The sequence below is a fragment of the Vulpes vulpes genome, chromosome 7 (genome assembly GCF_048418805.1).
Source record: "Vulpes vulpes isolate BD-2025 chromosome 7, VulVul3, whole genome shotgun sequence".
NCBI lineage: Eukaryota > Metazoa > Chordata > Mammalia > Carnivora > Canidae > Vulpes > Vulpes vulpes.
In genome coordinates, this window is record NC_132786.1 from 45,293,710 (window position 1) to 45,309,471 (window position 15,762).

Genomic DNA, 15,762 nt, shown 5'->3' on the forward strand with positions numbered 1-15,762 from the left:
GTATAACATCAAAAGGGATTATTTCCAGGTAGTAAGGAAGGTTTTTTTTTTTTTTAACTTTTCTTTTTTTCTTTCCTTCTTTCACTCAACATTGCTTTGATCCTAAGAAAAAATCGAAAAACCTCTTTTCGCTTATTTAAATAAAAAGAAGTTCAAAGGAAGTTCTTCGTCAAACAATTGGAATTCAAATAGTCATGACCAAGGACATGATCAGACTCCAAAGGCACAGACCTGCTCTTGCAATTGAGTTTTATACTTCTCTGCTTCTTCAATATAAATATTCTGGAACTTTTCACATTCCCCGGTGTAAAATTCTTTAAGCCGATTCTCTAGCTCTGATAGATCGGTCTGGTGCTGCTGGTTCAGCTTCTGGACAAATCCTTCATAAGCTATTTGCAACTCATTCTTGGCTTTTTCTAATTTCTCACAGGTAGATGAAGCAGTGACTAAAAGAGAGGAAAAAGGCAAAAAAAAAAAAAATTCATCTGCTGAATATCCTAAATTCACCACATTCTCACATAGCTGTGAGGACTCTGGAAACATTAGCACAGTACTCTGCGTACTTTGTTGTCTCTTGACCAGATTTTCAAATATAATGGTATAAAAGTGAACGATAAATAGGAACAAGAAGAAATGGTCACTGGCAGCAAAATAAAAGCCCCATAACCACAAAATAAAAACCAAAACCAATACCCCTTTTCGACCCCCTCACCCCGCCTAACACACAACCATCTAGCAAGTAGTAACATTAGTACTTGAAAAGAACCAGGTTTCCAAGGGAGAAGCACCCTTTGTGTGTTGACCGATCAGTGCAGGGGCCATAAGGAGGGGAGGCTCTGATTGGCTGAGGCGTCTCTAAGGCTGAAGAGCCTGAAGGGAGAAGCTAAGACACGAGGGGCAAGAAGATCGGAGATAAGAAATAAATGGATTTTAAGCTTCTACTTAATTTAAGCTGATTTCAAAAATACAGTAATAAAAACAAAGTATTAGAGTATGTTGAACACAAATCACCAGAGCATACCTACTTTAGAAAGAACACATTTTAAAAGCTACGACATAGGGGTGCCTGGGTGACTCAGTCCCATAAACGTCTGCCTTGGGCTCAGGTCATGATCTCAGGGTCCTGGGATGGGACACTGCATCCGGCTCCCAGCTCAGAGCAGCGCCTACTTCTCCCGCTCCCACTGCCTGTATTGTCTCTGTGTGTCAAATAAAATCTTTATTAAGCTGAGTGGGAAAAATTAGAGAGGAAGATAAACCATGAGAGATTCCTAACTCTGGGAAACAAATGAAAAAAAAAAAAAAAGGTTGCAGACGAGGGGGGGTTGGGGGGATGGGGTGACTGGGTGATGGCCACTAAGGAGGGCACTTGATGGCATGAACCCTGGGTGTTCTATGTTGGCAAACAAAATTTAAATAAAAAATAAAATCTCCAAAAAAAGCTATGTATGAACATATCAAAAGGGTATTATTTTTAAAGACAAACTAATCTGAAAAACATAATTTAAAATCAGATCATCTTACCTCTTCATCACCACTACTGAAAACGCATAAGGATTAACAATACATTGCAGAACTTGCACATAACTGCATACCCACTCACACTATAATAAATCCTGGAAGATCTCTATCATTTCTCAGGAAGCTTGACTTTTGATTTTCTAGCCTTCCTTCACTGACATTCAATACAGGTGAAAGGAGTGCTACTCTGTCAGGAAGATGCAAGTTCTCAATATCCTAAAATACCCATGGATTAATATAAAATCAGTACCAATAAGTCAGTTGTTAGTCCTCACCTCTCTTTTGGTAAGGATTATATATTTCTGCAGTTGTGGAAGGAGTATGAGTTTTAGGGCAGAGAGAAGGATAGGTTAGCTTAATGATCATTCTACTTAAGTCATGTGAACTGCCTGGTTCCTGGGATGAATTTCCAACAACGAGGTAGACTTGTTTTCTGGGGAATATGCCATGTGGCAGTAGAAATATTAGTCATGTGTCCCCTACTGGGATTCTTTCAGAGGCAAAATGGACCATCTTGAATAATGGCAAGGAATAGTGTCTGCTAAAGAGAACCACTGAGATTCAAATAAATCCATAAATATTTATTGAAAGGGAAAGGAGCATTAAAAAAAAAAAAAGAATAAAACTACTACTCAGTGACTGGCACAGAATGAAGCTCCCTACACATTATCCGATCCTCCCAGAAGTTCTGTGAGAACCTCATCACTAAATGAACAAGGGAGCCAACAAAGGTTAAGTAGTTCGCCTATAAGCACATAGCTAAGTAAGCGGCAGAAGGCTGGACTGTGGTAAGCAGTTTGGATTCTGATGGTCTGCACCCAAAGCCTGTGCTTTCTCCCATCCCACCCAGATGTTTTTTTTGTGCTAGAAACTAGTGAGAAACAACATGGAGCTCACTGGGAAGCTCATAGTCTAATTGAGAAGACAAGACATATACTTTTGAGAAGCAACAATACAGGGCAATACCTAAGGATCCAATAAATGGCCCTCAAAGTGGTTTACATCCAGCTGGGATGGTCTGGAAGGTTTGGTAGCATATTAAAACAAATTTTTGTACAGTTGTGGCAAAATATATACAACATAAAATTTACCATTGCAAATCATTTTTAAGTGTATGGTTCAGTGGCATTAAGTACATTCACACTGTTGTGCAACCATTGCTGCTATCTCCAGAACTTTCTCTCTTCCCCCAAACTCAAACTCCCTACCACTTAAACAGTAACTCCTCAATCCCTCCTCCCATGGCAATTATTTCTACCTTGTCTCTGCGAATCTAAGTACCTCATATAAATGGAATCATACTGAATTTGTCCTTTTGTGCCTGGCTTATTTCACTCAGCATCACGTCTTCAAGGTTCATACATGTTGTAGTACATGTCAGTATTTCCTTCCTTTGTAAACCTGGATAATATTCTATCATATGGATAGCTCACATGTTGTGTATTCATTCAGCTGTCAATGGACAGTTGGGCTGCTTCCACCTCTTGGCTATTGTGAATGTTACCGTTATAAACACGAGCACACAAACATCTGTTCAAGTCCCTGCTTTCAATTCTTTTGAGTATGTACCTGGAAGTGGAATTGCTGGGTCAGCTGGTAATTCCGTTACTTGAGGAACCACCATCCTGTTTTCCATAATTCCTACACCATTTTATGTTCCCACTAGCAATGCAAGGCAGTTCCAGTTTCTCCACATTTTCACCAAAACTTGCTATTCTTTCTTCTGAGCCATTCTAATGGGTGTGAAATGTCATCTCTCTGTGGTTTTGATTACGTCAGCACTTTAAAAAACTGAGCCATAGGATTATAAATGCCATTCTGATACTGAGAGTGACAACTATTCTACTGTAAGCAACGGTGGGAGATGATGCAGTGTGCCTTGGGAACTAGAACATCCATGAGGCAGAACAATGGGAGATGAGACCCAACAAGGTAGATGGGGGCCAAATTATAGAGGCGATCAAATGCACCATCACTGACAAGCAGTCCTGTGGAACTAAATTTTGGAAGTTCTTTCTTTTCTTGAAAAGAACTTAATGAAAGATAATGACTATGCTGATGGTCACACAAAACTCTTTCCACTTTTCTTTTTTATTGTATTATTCACAATGATTCAAGTAGGCAAATGTTTAGGGGCATCTGGGTGGCTCAGTAGGTTAAGCATCTGCTTTGGGTTCAGGTCATGATCTCCGGGTCCTAAGACTGAGCCCTGCATTGGGCTCCCTCCGCAGCCGGGAGTCTGCTTCTCCCTCTCTATTTCTTCCTCCCCGCTTGTGTGTGCTCTCTCAAATCAATCAATCAATCTTTGAAAAAAGTGTTTTAAAACTTAAAGACAAATGCTAGTCAAGCAAGTACACACAACATGAGCTTCCATTAACCTTCCACTAACCTTCCCAAGTACACAAACAAAATGACAGCCCCACATGCTTTTGTGTGTGAATTCCACACACTATATGAAAGTAGCCAATAGAAAAATATTCTGCAAGCAGTCAGTAAATACATCAAACAACTTTCTAATCAGGGCACTCCTGGTTTCATACAGCCTTTTCACTTAATTCCATTGGAATTTCAAATGTCAAAAAATAAAAAGTTATAGTATGATTCCAGCTGATTTGAATGTTCCTTAATAGAGACAGAAATGTCTAAGGGAACCTAAAACTAGACGATCTTGTATGTGAAGTTAATAGTATGTTACTTCTGCTGAATTTTAACAGATTTATTTGTAGTGAAACAACTGTCAGTTTGAATGTATACCTATGGTGCAGACTTCAAAATCAAATAGGATATATGGAAATCCTCTCACATGAGCCACTGTTAAAAAAAAAAGGCGGGGGGCACCTGGGTGGCTCTGTCAGTTAGTTAAGTGTATGCCTTCAGTTCAGGTTGTGATCTCAGGGTCCTGGGAACGAGCCCCCTTGCATCACTGGGCTCCCCAGGGAGTCTGGGGAGTCTGCTTCTCCCTCTCCCACTCATGCCTGCTCTCTTTCTCAAATAAATAAAAATCTTAAAAAAAAAAAAGAAAACAAAACAAAACTTAAAAGTGTTTACATTTGGTTGGCCACTGTGAGCTAAGTGAAGCTAAGTGAGCTAAGTGAAGGGAAGGGGAAGGAAAAATGGGTCAGAATGGGAAGCAGAGGATTTACTGCTGTTAGTACAACAATCCGAAGCACAGGCCCAACCCCAAGCAGTGACATCAGCCCACAGCTGTGCACAGACCTTTGCTCTGCTACTGGCTTGGTGTGCCATGTGGACAACAGCTGGGCTGAAATCATCCCTCACACAAACAGCTTTACTTTGAATTAATTGGCCCCGGGCTCCTGAAGGATCATTTTTATTTGGCATAAAGACTCATGAAGTACTTTTTTAAAGGACATCCATGTAAACATCACATCAAGGGGTCTGAGTGCTCCTTTGCTGCCAGACACACACTGTGTGGGGAACCAGGGGGTGATGGATGTGACCCTCTGGCTTTAGTCATGGACTTTTTTTTGTGCTTGTGACAGTTTAGGAGAGATTTCTAATGCCACCTGTGCTTGCTCTTACCCCTTGTTCTCAGCCTTGTCTCTTCCTCAAATACTCTCCAGAATTCCACTCCCTTTCAGGCAATTCATCAGGTACCCAACAAAAGCCAAAACAAGAGGAGATCTTTCAGAATTTCCAGTAAGCAAGAAAGGAGTTTTCACAGTGTTAGGTAATACTGTTTCAAGAAGTTATTGCACAAATACAAAGTCCATATAGTACAAAGTATTCTTTTTGTCCTGATATTTAAACGTTTCTATTAGGTGATTGTTAAAAGCCTGTCTGTGATGAAGGATGCCTGGTGAAGAGCTGAGGAACTGTAACTTTTGTACACATGGGTCAACTACAAAAGCCCTCTCCAGCAGTCCACCTTAGAATGAGAAAGAATTTTCAGAATTAGGAAAGAAAGAAACTAACTCATTTACAAGATCAGGCCTAAAGCAGGAGGCCATGTGACAGAAGTTGACATTTTCACCCTGGGACAAACCAAGCCTGTAAAGAATTCTAGGCCAGTGACAAAACAAGGAACAACATGGTTTAAGCATATATAACCGATCAAGGAAAAAATATTTCAGAAAAAGTGGTGAAGTGCTAAAAATTTTCTCTTTTCATATAATTATCTGGATGACCTCTAGAAAAGGCCCACTGTCATAGTCAATTATAACCACTGAAAAATAGAACTGGATTCATCCTGGGCCCTTTAGCTATTAGTCCCGAGGAGCAGAAGCACAGCCATTACCTAATTAGTCCTTTCTGACAGAGGAAGGTTAGATTTGTATTCTCTCCATTTCATAAAGACCAATTTCCCTTTGGAGATTGATAAATGTACTGTTTACAGAGAAAAACATTACACAACCATGGCCTTGAAGTTGTAATATTCTTCTGCAATGATACAGAGCTTTCTTCACTTCTATATCTGGGTAGCATGCTTCATCCTGAGACAACCCAAAATATTTTAATTCTCAAGAACATAAATAAATGACTTAATAGAGCTGGAATAATTAGGTTAATTCTCAGTCACACCATTTACCTGCCATGTGATTTGAGCAAATTACTTAAGCTTCCTAAGCCTTTATTTCCTCTTTTTTTTTTTTTTTTTTTGAAAAATGGAGATAATATTAGTACTTCCCCTGCAGGATTAGATAAAGTAATACATGTGAAGCACCTGACCCAGTGCCTGACCAGAGTCAGGACACAATAAATGGTGCTGTTATTATTATTCCTGGTCTTGCAAAAGTCCACCAGTTCAAATGTGTCTGAAGAGTCCTCAAAGGCACGCTTGAGGTTCCATAACAGAATGTGATAGTTAAAAAACAGCCTTGCAGGTCCCTGGCTGGCTCAGTCAGTTAAGCATCTATACCTTTGGCTCAGGTCATGATCTGGGGGTCCTCGTCTGGAGTCCTGCATTGGACTGCCTACTCAATGGGGAGACTGCTTCTCTCTCTGCCCCATCCCCCTACTTGTGTATTCTCGCAAATAAATAAAATCTTTAAAATAAAAAAAAAAGCAGACTTGCTTGTCTAGTATTCAAATACACACACACACACACATACACACACACACAAACGCACACACGATAGGGCACTATAATACCCACCCCACTTCCAATCTTCACTTCCTATTGCTCTTAACATTGGGTACAATAGAACTTTGCCAACTTTTAGATGATTTTATCTAAACTGGACATAAAATATAAAAAAAGGAAAAAAGGAGGAGGTAAGGTCATATGGAAATCATACCAATTTTCATGATGCCACATAGGAGGTTGTAACCCTTCTCTGCACCAGCTATGAGAGAGATGAGATGTTTTTGTCCAGTGTTTCTTGCCTGCTTTGGGTCCCTCTCTCTTTCTGGCCACTCAGGACGTAAGGCACCTGCTTCAAGTGCTAGAGACCTTTACTCCTTTCACCTGGATGACTTTCTTACATCGTATAAAAAAATAAATTCAAAATGGATGACAGACCTAAATGTATGATAGAAAGCTATCAAAATCCTAGAAAAGAACACAGACAGGAATCTCTTTGACCTTGGCCATAGTGACTTCTTACTAGACATGTTGCCAGAAGCAAGGAAAACAAAAGCAAAAATGAATGACTAGGACTTCATCAAGATAAAAAGCTTCTGCACAGCAAAGGAAACAATCAACAAAACTAAAAGGCAGCCTACGAAGTGAGAAAATATTTGCAAATGAGCTATCTTATAAAGGGTTAGTATCCAAAATCAAGAACTTATGAAACTCAACACCCAAAAAACAAATAATCCAGTTTAGAAATGGGCAGAAGATATGAATACATTTTTCCAAAGAAGACATCCAGATGGTTACACATGAAAAGATGTTCAACATCACTGATCATCAGGGAAATACATATTAAAACAATGTTGAGATACCACCTCACACCTGTCAGAATGGCTAAAATTAGCAATACAGGAAGTAACAGACGTTGGTGAGGATGCAGAGAAAAGGGGAACCCTCTTGTGCTGTTGGTGGGAATGCAAACTAGTACAGCCACTCTGGGAAACAGTATGGATGTTCCTCAAAAAGTTAAAAATAGAACTACCCTATAATCCAGCAATTGCACTAACTATTTACCCAGAGGATACAGAAATACAGATTTGAAGGGATACATGCACCCCAATTTTTATAGCAATATTATCAACAAGAGCCAAGTTATAGAAAGAGCCCAAATGTCCATAAACTGATGAATGGATAAAAGGAGTGGTGTGTATACACACACACACACACAATGGATTATTACTCAGCCACCAAAAAGAATGAAATATTGCCATTTGCAACAATGTGGATAGAACTAGAGGGTATTATGCTAAGCAAAATAAGTTAGCCAGAAAAAGACAAATATCATATGATTTCATTCATATGTGAAATTTAAGAAACAAAAAAGATAAACATAGGGGAAGGGGGGGCAAAAGAGCAAGAGGCAAACCATAAGAGACTCTTAACTACAGAGAACTGAGTTTTGATGGAGGAAGGTAGGTGGAGGATGGGCTAGATGAGGGGTGGGCATTAAGGAGGGCACTTTCTGTGATGAGCACTGGGTGTTGTATGTAAGTGATAAATCACTAAACTCTACCCTTGAAACCAATAACACACTATGTTAACTAACTACAATTTAAATAAAAATTTGAGAAGAAAAAGAAGTACACACTTTTCAGGGAAATACACTTGCTTTTAAAAAACTTAATTGTGGAATAATTTTACATCTATAGAAAACTTACAAAGATAGTACACAGAGTTCCTATACACTCTCCACCTAACTGTTCCCAAATATTAGCATTTTACATAATCATGGGGACATTTGTCGTAATTAAGGTTTTAACACTGGAACAATACTAGTAACTGTACTATAGACTTCATTTGGATTTCACGAGTTTTTCCACTAATGCTTTTTTTTAAGGAAAAAATTTTAGATTAATTTTAGATCTTCAGAGAAGCTGCAAAATGCAACAATTTCCAGATACCTCTCACCCATTCTTCCCTAATAACATTGCACGTTACCAAGGGACATGGTCGGAACTAAGAAACCAACCTCGGTACAATATTATGAACTCAACTCCAAATTCTGTCCCTTATTTCTATTCTAGGATCCCATCCAAGACACCACATTGTCTTTAGTTGTCATGTTTCCTGAATCTTCCCTGGTCTGTGAGGTCTTTCCTTTTTTTCTTCCCCATAATGGAGTCAGGCGTCCCTCAATTTTGGCTTGTCACATTTTCTCTGCATAGTCCACTGACCCAGCAATTCCACCAGTAAGAATTTATCTTATATTCCCACATATATAAAATGAAGATGTTTGAGGTTTTTCATTGGAGTACTTCCATAACAGCAAAACATCAGAAACAACCTAATGTCCACTAGGAAGGAACTGGTTAAATTAACTGTAGTGTATCCATACAATGGAATGTTTTCCAAAAAATAAGATTATTTAATAGTTCTTTAGACTGGTAACAGTTCTTAAAGTTCAATATATAAAGAATGTTAAGTGTTGAGAAGCAAGGTGCAGAAATGGGTGGCTCAGTGGTTTAATGCCTGCCTTTGGCTCAGGGTGTGATCCTGGAGACCCGGGATCGAGTCCTGTATTGGGCTCCCTGCATGGGGCCTGATTCTCCCTCTGCCTGTGTCTCTGCCTCTCTCTCTCTCTGTCTCTCATGAATAAATAAATAAATCTATAAAAAAAAGAAATGCATGTATAATATGCTCCCAACTGTGTATAAAAGTAAAGGGGAAACAAATATGTATCTTATCTTACTTCTCCTGTACCCCAGCCCCAGAACCATGAATGGGAACACTATACTTTACCACAGTAGCATAATTACTTCAAAATATTATTCTTATTCTACCAAGGGCTATTCGGTCATGACACACTCCCAGGAGAATGCCTATGTAGGTTACTCTCTTAAACCAGGGTCTCGTCTGTTTAAAATGGAAGATAGTAATATAAGTGAATAAGGTTATCAGTATGCCATTTTTAAGTAGTAAATTGCTACTTAATAGAGGGGCAGTAGCTACTTAATAGAGGGGCAGTAGCCTACAAACCTCAGGGTAGGGACCTAGACTATCCAACAGTGGGAGATTCCAACTTCCCGCCTCTCAGTTCCCTGGGGAGCAAGGCAGGAGGAGCACATACCACCTGCTCTGCCAACCTTACAGTTTGGTGATGGTTTTGTAGTCTTCACAAACTGTCTGCGGAGTGATCAACTCACAAGAGCTCCAGTTTTGCTTTCCAAAAGGTACTACTTTTTCATATGATCAAGAAATTTGGCAGTCATGAGGCAGACCGTGGTCTCTTTCTAAATTTCGAAATGAGCCACAGATGGCTTTCTGATAGCTCTTGGGACTTCTATGAACCAACGTGAACTGATTTCAAAAGCCTCTCACTAGTCATAACTTATGAGGAATTTGCTTTTACAAAATGCCTGCACTCTCAATTCTCCCGTAACTCATACCAGTTTACTTTTAAAATTCAGTTCGTACTTTACAAAGTGCTCTCATGCCTATGATTTCATGTAATAGTGTTTTTGAAGTTAATAAGATATTTTCTTAAATCTCATTTTCCTGGAAAGGGAACTGAAGTAGCAAAGTGGCAGAACTGTGTCCAGGACTCCAATCTGCTCAACATTTTCAATGCGGATTCCACAGCGCAGAGCCCAGAACCTGACCTGCATGGCTACTTTCTCAACTTTAGATGCGTAAGAGAGAATTTAATCCATACATATTCTAAGCCTGAGAGTCTTAGGGCTTCATTCTCTTGTGCAAGCTAGAAAGACTGACTGCAAGATAAGGCAGGTAAACAAATCTTTTTTACCCCCATTCGAATAAGATTAGTCCTGACAAAATCTTACTCGAATGGGGGAAGATGATCTGGCCCAGCCAGCTAATCTGGGTACATAGGTGCCAGCTGGGCCTCCATGGAGCCTCTGGTTCTTCCTGCCAATATGAGTCTGAAAAGGCTTTGCTGTTTTTCAACTTACTCACTGGCCAACAACATGCTGCAAAACAGATGCTCTCATAATCACAGCAGTAACATTCCATGGACCAATGAAAACATTTGAGCATGAAAGTGGATCAGAGATGCAAGCCTGGCTGCGTAATTGCAATAATGTTCTAAGCTTCAGGCCTGAGAAAAATCAGTTAGGACTTTAAAGAAATCGCATTGAAATCAAAATAATAAATGTAATGTTCATTTGGAAGCCTATGTACAAGAATGGACTCAATTCAGCTGGTGTTACTTGGAATTTACTCTCTCTTTGTGCTTATTTGATTTGTATACACTTTAAATAAAAGAAACCACATTCTGGACAACCCGTGTGGTGTCAAAGTATAGCCCACAGAGCACCTACAAGATAATCACCTTCATGGTCATTAAAAGTAGGTTGCTGAGTCAGAACTGTGAATCAGCATTCTAACCCAATCTATTTTATTATACCGTGAAGTCTGGGAACCACTGTTCTGGACAAATGACATTAAATTAGTCCAAACTGAACCTATCAAAACTGGACAAGGACAAGTTAGGACAAGGAAGAGAACAAGGAAGACGACTTCATAGGCTTTGAAAACAGATAACCTTGGTAATGCCGTGCATCTGTATAGGTGACTGTACATGACCTTTTACTTACAGACACAGCCAGCCAAAGGCTGAGTTTGGGATAGATGGATATGGTTGGGAAAAATGAGCTAAGTCTCAGGTGGTATCAAAACTATCCTCAATTGGGACACCTGGGTGGCTCAGCGGTTTGGCGCCTGCCTTCAGCCCAGGGTGTGATCCTGGAAGACCTGGGATTGAGTCCCTCATTGGGCTCCCTGCATGCAGCCTACTTCTCTCTCTGCCTATGTCTCTGACTCTCTGTGTCTCTCATGAATAAATAAATAAAATCTTAAAAAAAAAAAAAAAAAAACCTATCCTCAACTCAGTGAGAGAAAGAATTCTCTTTTGGTATATGGTTGGTTTTCATTATATTAACTGTTTTTTCATTAAAGTCCACTTCAAAAATCACTTCTGGAATGCTGCAACTCTTAACTTTAAAGTTAAGTCACTGTAAAGAGTTTTAAAATTACTTTAAAATACACAGGCTGTTAGGCCAAGACATTAATTTTGTAAACAAAACTAATGAAAGAATTAACACATTCCACAAGGTGTATGGTAGCCTCAAGTTCATAGACACAAGTGTTGATTAGACAATTTATATACTGTTTCTGGCAGAATCAAGTCACTTTCCTCTGATAATAACAAGTCCTATTTTAATCTAACAGTACTTCTTGAACTCTTGAATCAAATAAAAAGATTCCAAAAGTTGCTACCAACACAAAGGAGGATTTATATCACATCATCTTCTGACCTTTCAAATATTTGCATCATGCTTTTCCTGTTACCGTGAATAGGAGTTTGGACCTACCTATCCTAGGTACTTATCCAGGCACTTTGCTCTCTAGCTGTTTGACCTTAGGTTATTTCACTTTCAAACCTCAGTTTCTTTTCCTTCCTCTTCCCTCCCTTCCCTGCCCTGTCTTTTAATAAAATACTAACCAGCAGGTTTAGAGCTGAATATTGCTGTCAGGAAAGAGTTGGCACTCAATAAATGTTACTGCCATACTCAGCTCATTATTTTTATATATACAGGAAAAAATCAACTGGTCTTTTATATAATTATTATGGGAATTACTGTAATTCTTAGTGAATTAAAGGTTCAAATCCCATTTGTGTCATTAAATGGAAACAATTAGGATAAATGTATAGAGAAGATGTGCATTGTCTGAACAGCTCAGTAAAAACAGTACTAAGTTTATATGAATGCCTGGGAATAAAGGCATTTCAAAGTTTTGAAATCTAGTTCACTTGACCAGATATTTAAGTCTCAGTAGGATTTAGAAGAAAAAAACTTAAATAAAAATAGATGGAAGGCTCTAAAAGGGATATACATTAGCTATTAATTCTGATGGCTAAAGATTTTGAAAGAAAATACCTTTTCTTCATTAATTTAGATAAAAATAGGACTCTAATGATGAACATTATCAAAAAGCAGTAGGAACCTTCAAAGACCATAATTATGGTTCTCTATTATACTGGTTTTGATCCAATACAACTCCTAAAAAAATCATTGACGTGTTTATCCTCTATCTCAGAGGCCAACTGCTTGCTGTGCATAACAGACCATTAAACTGAACTGTTACCTATTTCAAGGGCTGACACTTTCAATATGATCCAACTATGGTGCTCAGACATAATTATAAAATGTTTCCAAGAGAATTACAGCTTGCCTTACTTTATATTACTATTCATTTCTAAAAACATACATGTTATTTTTAAATGGTTTACAGGAAAACAATTGTACACAAAAACCACTATTAGAATATTATAAGGATAAAACCAACTTTCTTTGGTTACCATCTTCAATGTGAAAGTCATTCATTCACTGAAGTAGTTAAGTGCCAGGCACAAGGTATCGGCAGGTGGAGCAGCAAATGTGAGGGAGATGCTGCCTTTGCAGGGTTCATGGCTCTGGACTGTGAGAGGAGGTCTAGAAACAACCCTAAGAACAGAGCATCCTGAAGGACACAGAAGGCACAAGTAACTTGCTTGAAACTTCACTCAACTGAAGATATGGTATTTTAATTAGGACTTAGCTAGGTATTGTAGCTAGTGAGGAGTTTAGGAGACAAAAATAGAAAGGCAGTGAAAAAGGAGAGAGCATTTCAAGCAGAGAGGATAACATGTGCCAAAGAGGTCCAAGGAAGTATGAATGGACTCATGGCTGGGGCATGAGGAGGGGAAAGAAGGTGTAAAGAAAGGCAAAAGAATGTCCTGACATCCTAAAGTTGGGCTGGCAGATTCCAGTCAAATCATACATGATGCCTATAGTATATCTGGACTTTTTGCCAAAGCCCAAATTAAGTCATTTATGTTTGTTAAAAATGTCCAGTACAGGACAGATGTGAGATTTTAAATACAGTCCTGGTAGCACAGAGGACAGAAGCAGTCCTGGAGCAAGGTGACCTGCTGGGTGACCACTGGAATATATTTGGGGTGACAAATTATGAGGCTTAAATTAGAACAGCAGGAGCCAGAAGGCTGAGGAAGGAAAGATTCAGGCGATACTCAGAACACAGATCATTATCATGTAGAGGATGGAGGAGAAGGTGTGTGATACTTTAGGTGGTGAGTGAATTATCAGGTCACTGCAAATGATGATGAACAGACCTTGAGGAAGAGGTCTGAATCAGGAGACACTGCAGGGGTTCTAGGAAGCAAGGGGCTGGATAGTCAGAAAGGTCTGATTACATTGAACTGGCTCTCCTGGAGGCAGCTCTTCACTGGGAAAAATGTATCTGCAGCTTGAGAAGGAGAGAACTAGAAAAATAAATCTGTACACCATCACCCTATAGGTTGTAGTTAAAACCAGGGGAATGGATGGGATAACAGCAGACGATGAAACCCTCGCTCTAACACTACAGGGGCAAGTGAAATTAAGCTAAATCCACTCACTAAAACTTTCTCAAGTCATTCAGCATAATCTAATGAAGATTATAAGACAACATGGCAAAGTGTTTGACACAAGCTAAACAGATCAGAATACGCATAAAATAACATGGATGAATCTCAAAAACCATTTTGCTGTATGAAAAAAGCCAGACACAAAAAGACCATAATGCATGTTTCTGTTTATATGAAATTCTAAAATACACAAAACTAACCTATGTGATAAAAATCAGATCAATATTTGCTTCTGGGGAAGGAGGGGTGTCATCTACTAGAAAACAGCATGAGGAGATTTTCTGGGAGGACAGAGACCTTTAATACCTTGATAAAGATGTAGGTTACATGAGTATATGTGTCAATAAGCATTCCGTTGTTTGTAAGTCATACCTTCATAAAAAAACTGAAGATATAAAGTCATAAATATTCATATAAATACACAAGAAAATATGCAGAAACAAAAGCTCTGTCAGGGGTACTAAAACCATTGGCTATTTTCCTTTCACTTTGCAATTTTAATTTCTGCACAACATCCTTAAATAAAAAGAAATTTTAAAGCCCTCAAATATTTCAAATACCCATAAATATTTATCAATTACTTATGAAAATGAAAAGAATATATATATATACATATATATATATGGGTTTTTTTTTTTTTTTTTGCATAGGAAGCAGAAAGGAATCTCTGAAATTAAGCAATTTACTATCTGAAGACAAGAAAGCACAAGATTAAATAAATATATGATTGTAAAGTACAGAGGACTCCTTGGAGGGGGGGGAGGCTTGCGGTTTTGTTCTGAGCCCAGTTGGGTGAACTTGGCAGTAGAGGACACTTGTGAGACTAACGAGTGAGACAACAGGAAAGTCGGTCAATGGAGAGGACAGGTTGGAGGCAATTAGATTCTGAAGGTCACTATCACAGACTCTACTTGGGTTTCGTTGCTCCTAAGTTTCAGCTGTTTTGTGTTTTGTTTTGTAGTTCTTAGTTTGGGAACCTTGCCTCTGTTTTCATAGAGAAGCAGAAGAAACATTATTCAACGGGAGAGTGACACCAACAGCCCCCACCCCATTATTTTGGAGAGAAATGGTGGCTACTTGGATGACGGTGATGGTAGCAGCTTTCTGGAAGTGCCTGTGGTGGATGAGGCACTATGCCAGTTGCTTCATACAGACTATTATTTTACCAAGCTCCATGACAATCCAGCAAAATGCATAGTAACTTCGCATTCCCAGTGAGGAAACTGGGCTCAAAGAAGTCAAGCAACTCCTAGCTGGGGATACACAGACAGAAATCCTAGACTATGGACTCCATCCATACTGCAAGCACTTCTACTGGGCAAGGAGAGAATCAATCTCGTCTCACTGCCATTGGAGTCTGAAGACAAAAAAACAAAAAAAACAAAAAAACAAAAAAACCAACCAACAAACAAACAAACAAAAAACCCAACCCATCTCAAGGGATTTCTAATACTATTTGGTCTAATTTCAATTCCTTGCTGCAGTAGTCACTGCCCACAAAATAGCAAATGTGGGCAATTGCTACACAGCTGTAAACTAACACTCAGTGCCAGGCACTTTAAAGTGAGTTACTTCCTCATGAACACCCCTGAGCAGATAATTTTTAGTGCCATTTGACGGAGAATGAAATTGGGACTCAGGACCTGTAATGTCACTTGCTCTATGTCACTCAGCTACTGAAGCTTTGGACCTAGACAGTGTGGCCACACAGTCTAAC

General features: G+C 39.0%; 1 protein-coding gene across 16 annotated transcripts in view; it reads right to left on the reverse strand.

Moving 5' to 3' along the window:
* Positions 1 to 15,762, reverse strand: part of MTUS1 (microtubule associated scaffold protein 1) — a 167,692-nt gene that overhangs the window by 10,686 nt on the left and 141,244 nt on the right. For all 16 annotated transcript variants that reach the window (XM_072763637.1, XM_025984531.2, XM_025984532.2 and 13 more), the window contains one exon: positions 232 to 446. In XM_072763637.1, the coding sequence (XP_072619738.1) occupies positions 232 to 446 (215 nt within the window). The remainder of the gene's footprint in view (positions 1 to 231; positions 447 to 15,762) is intronic.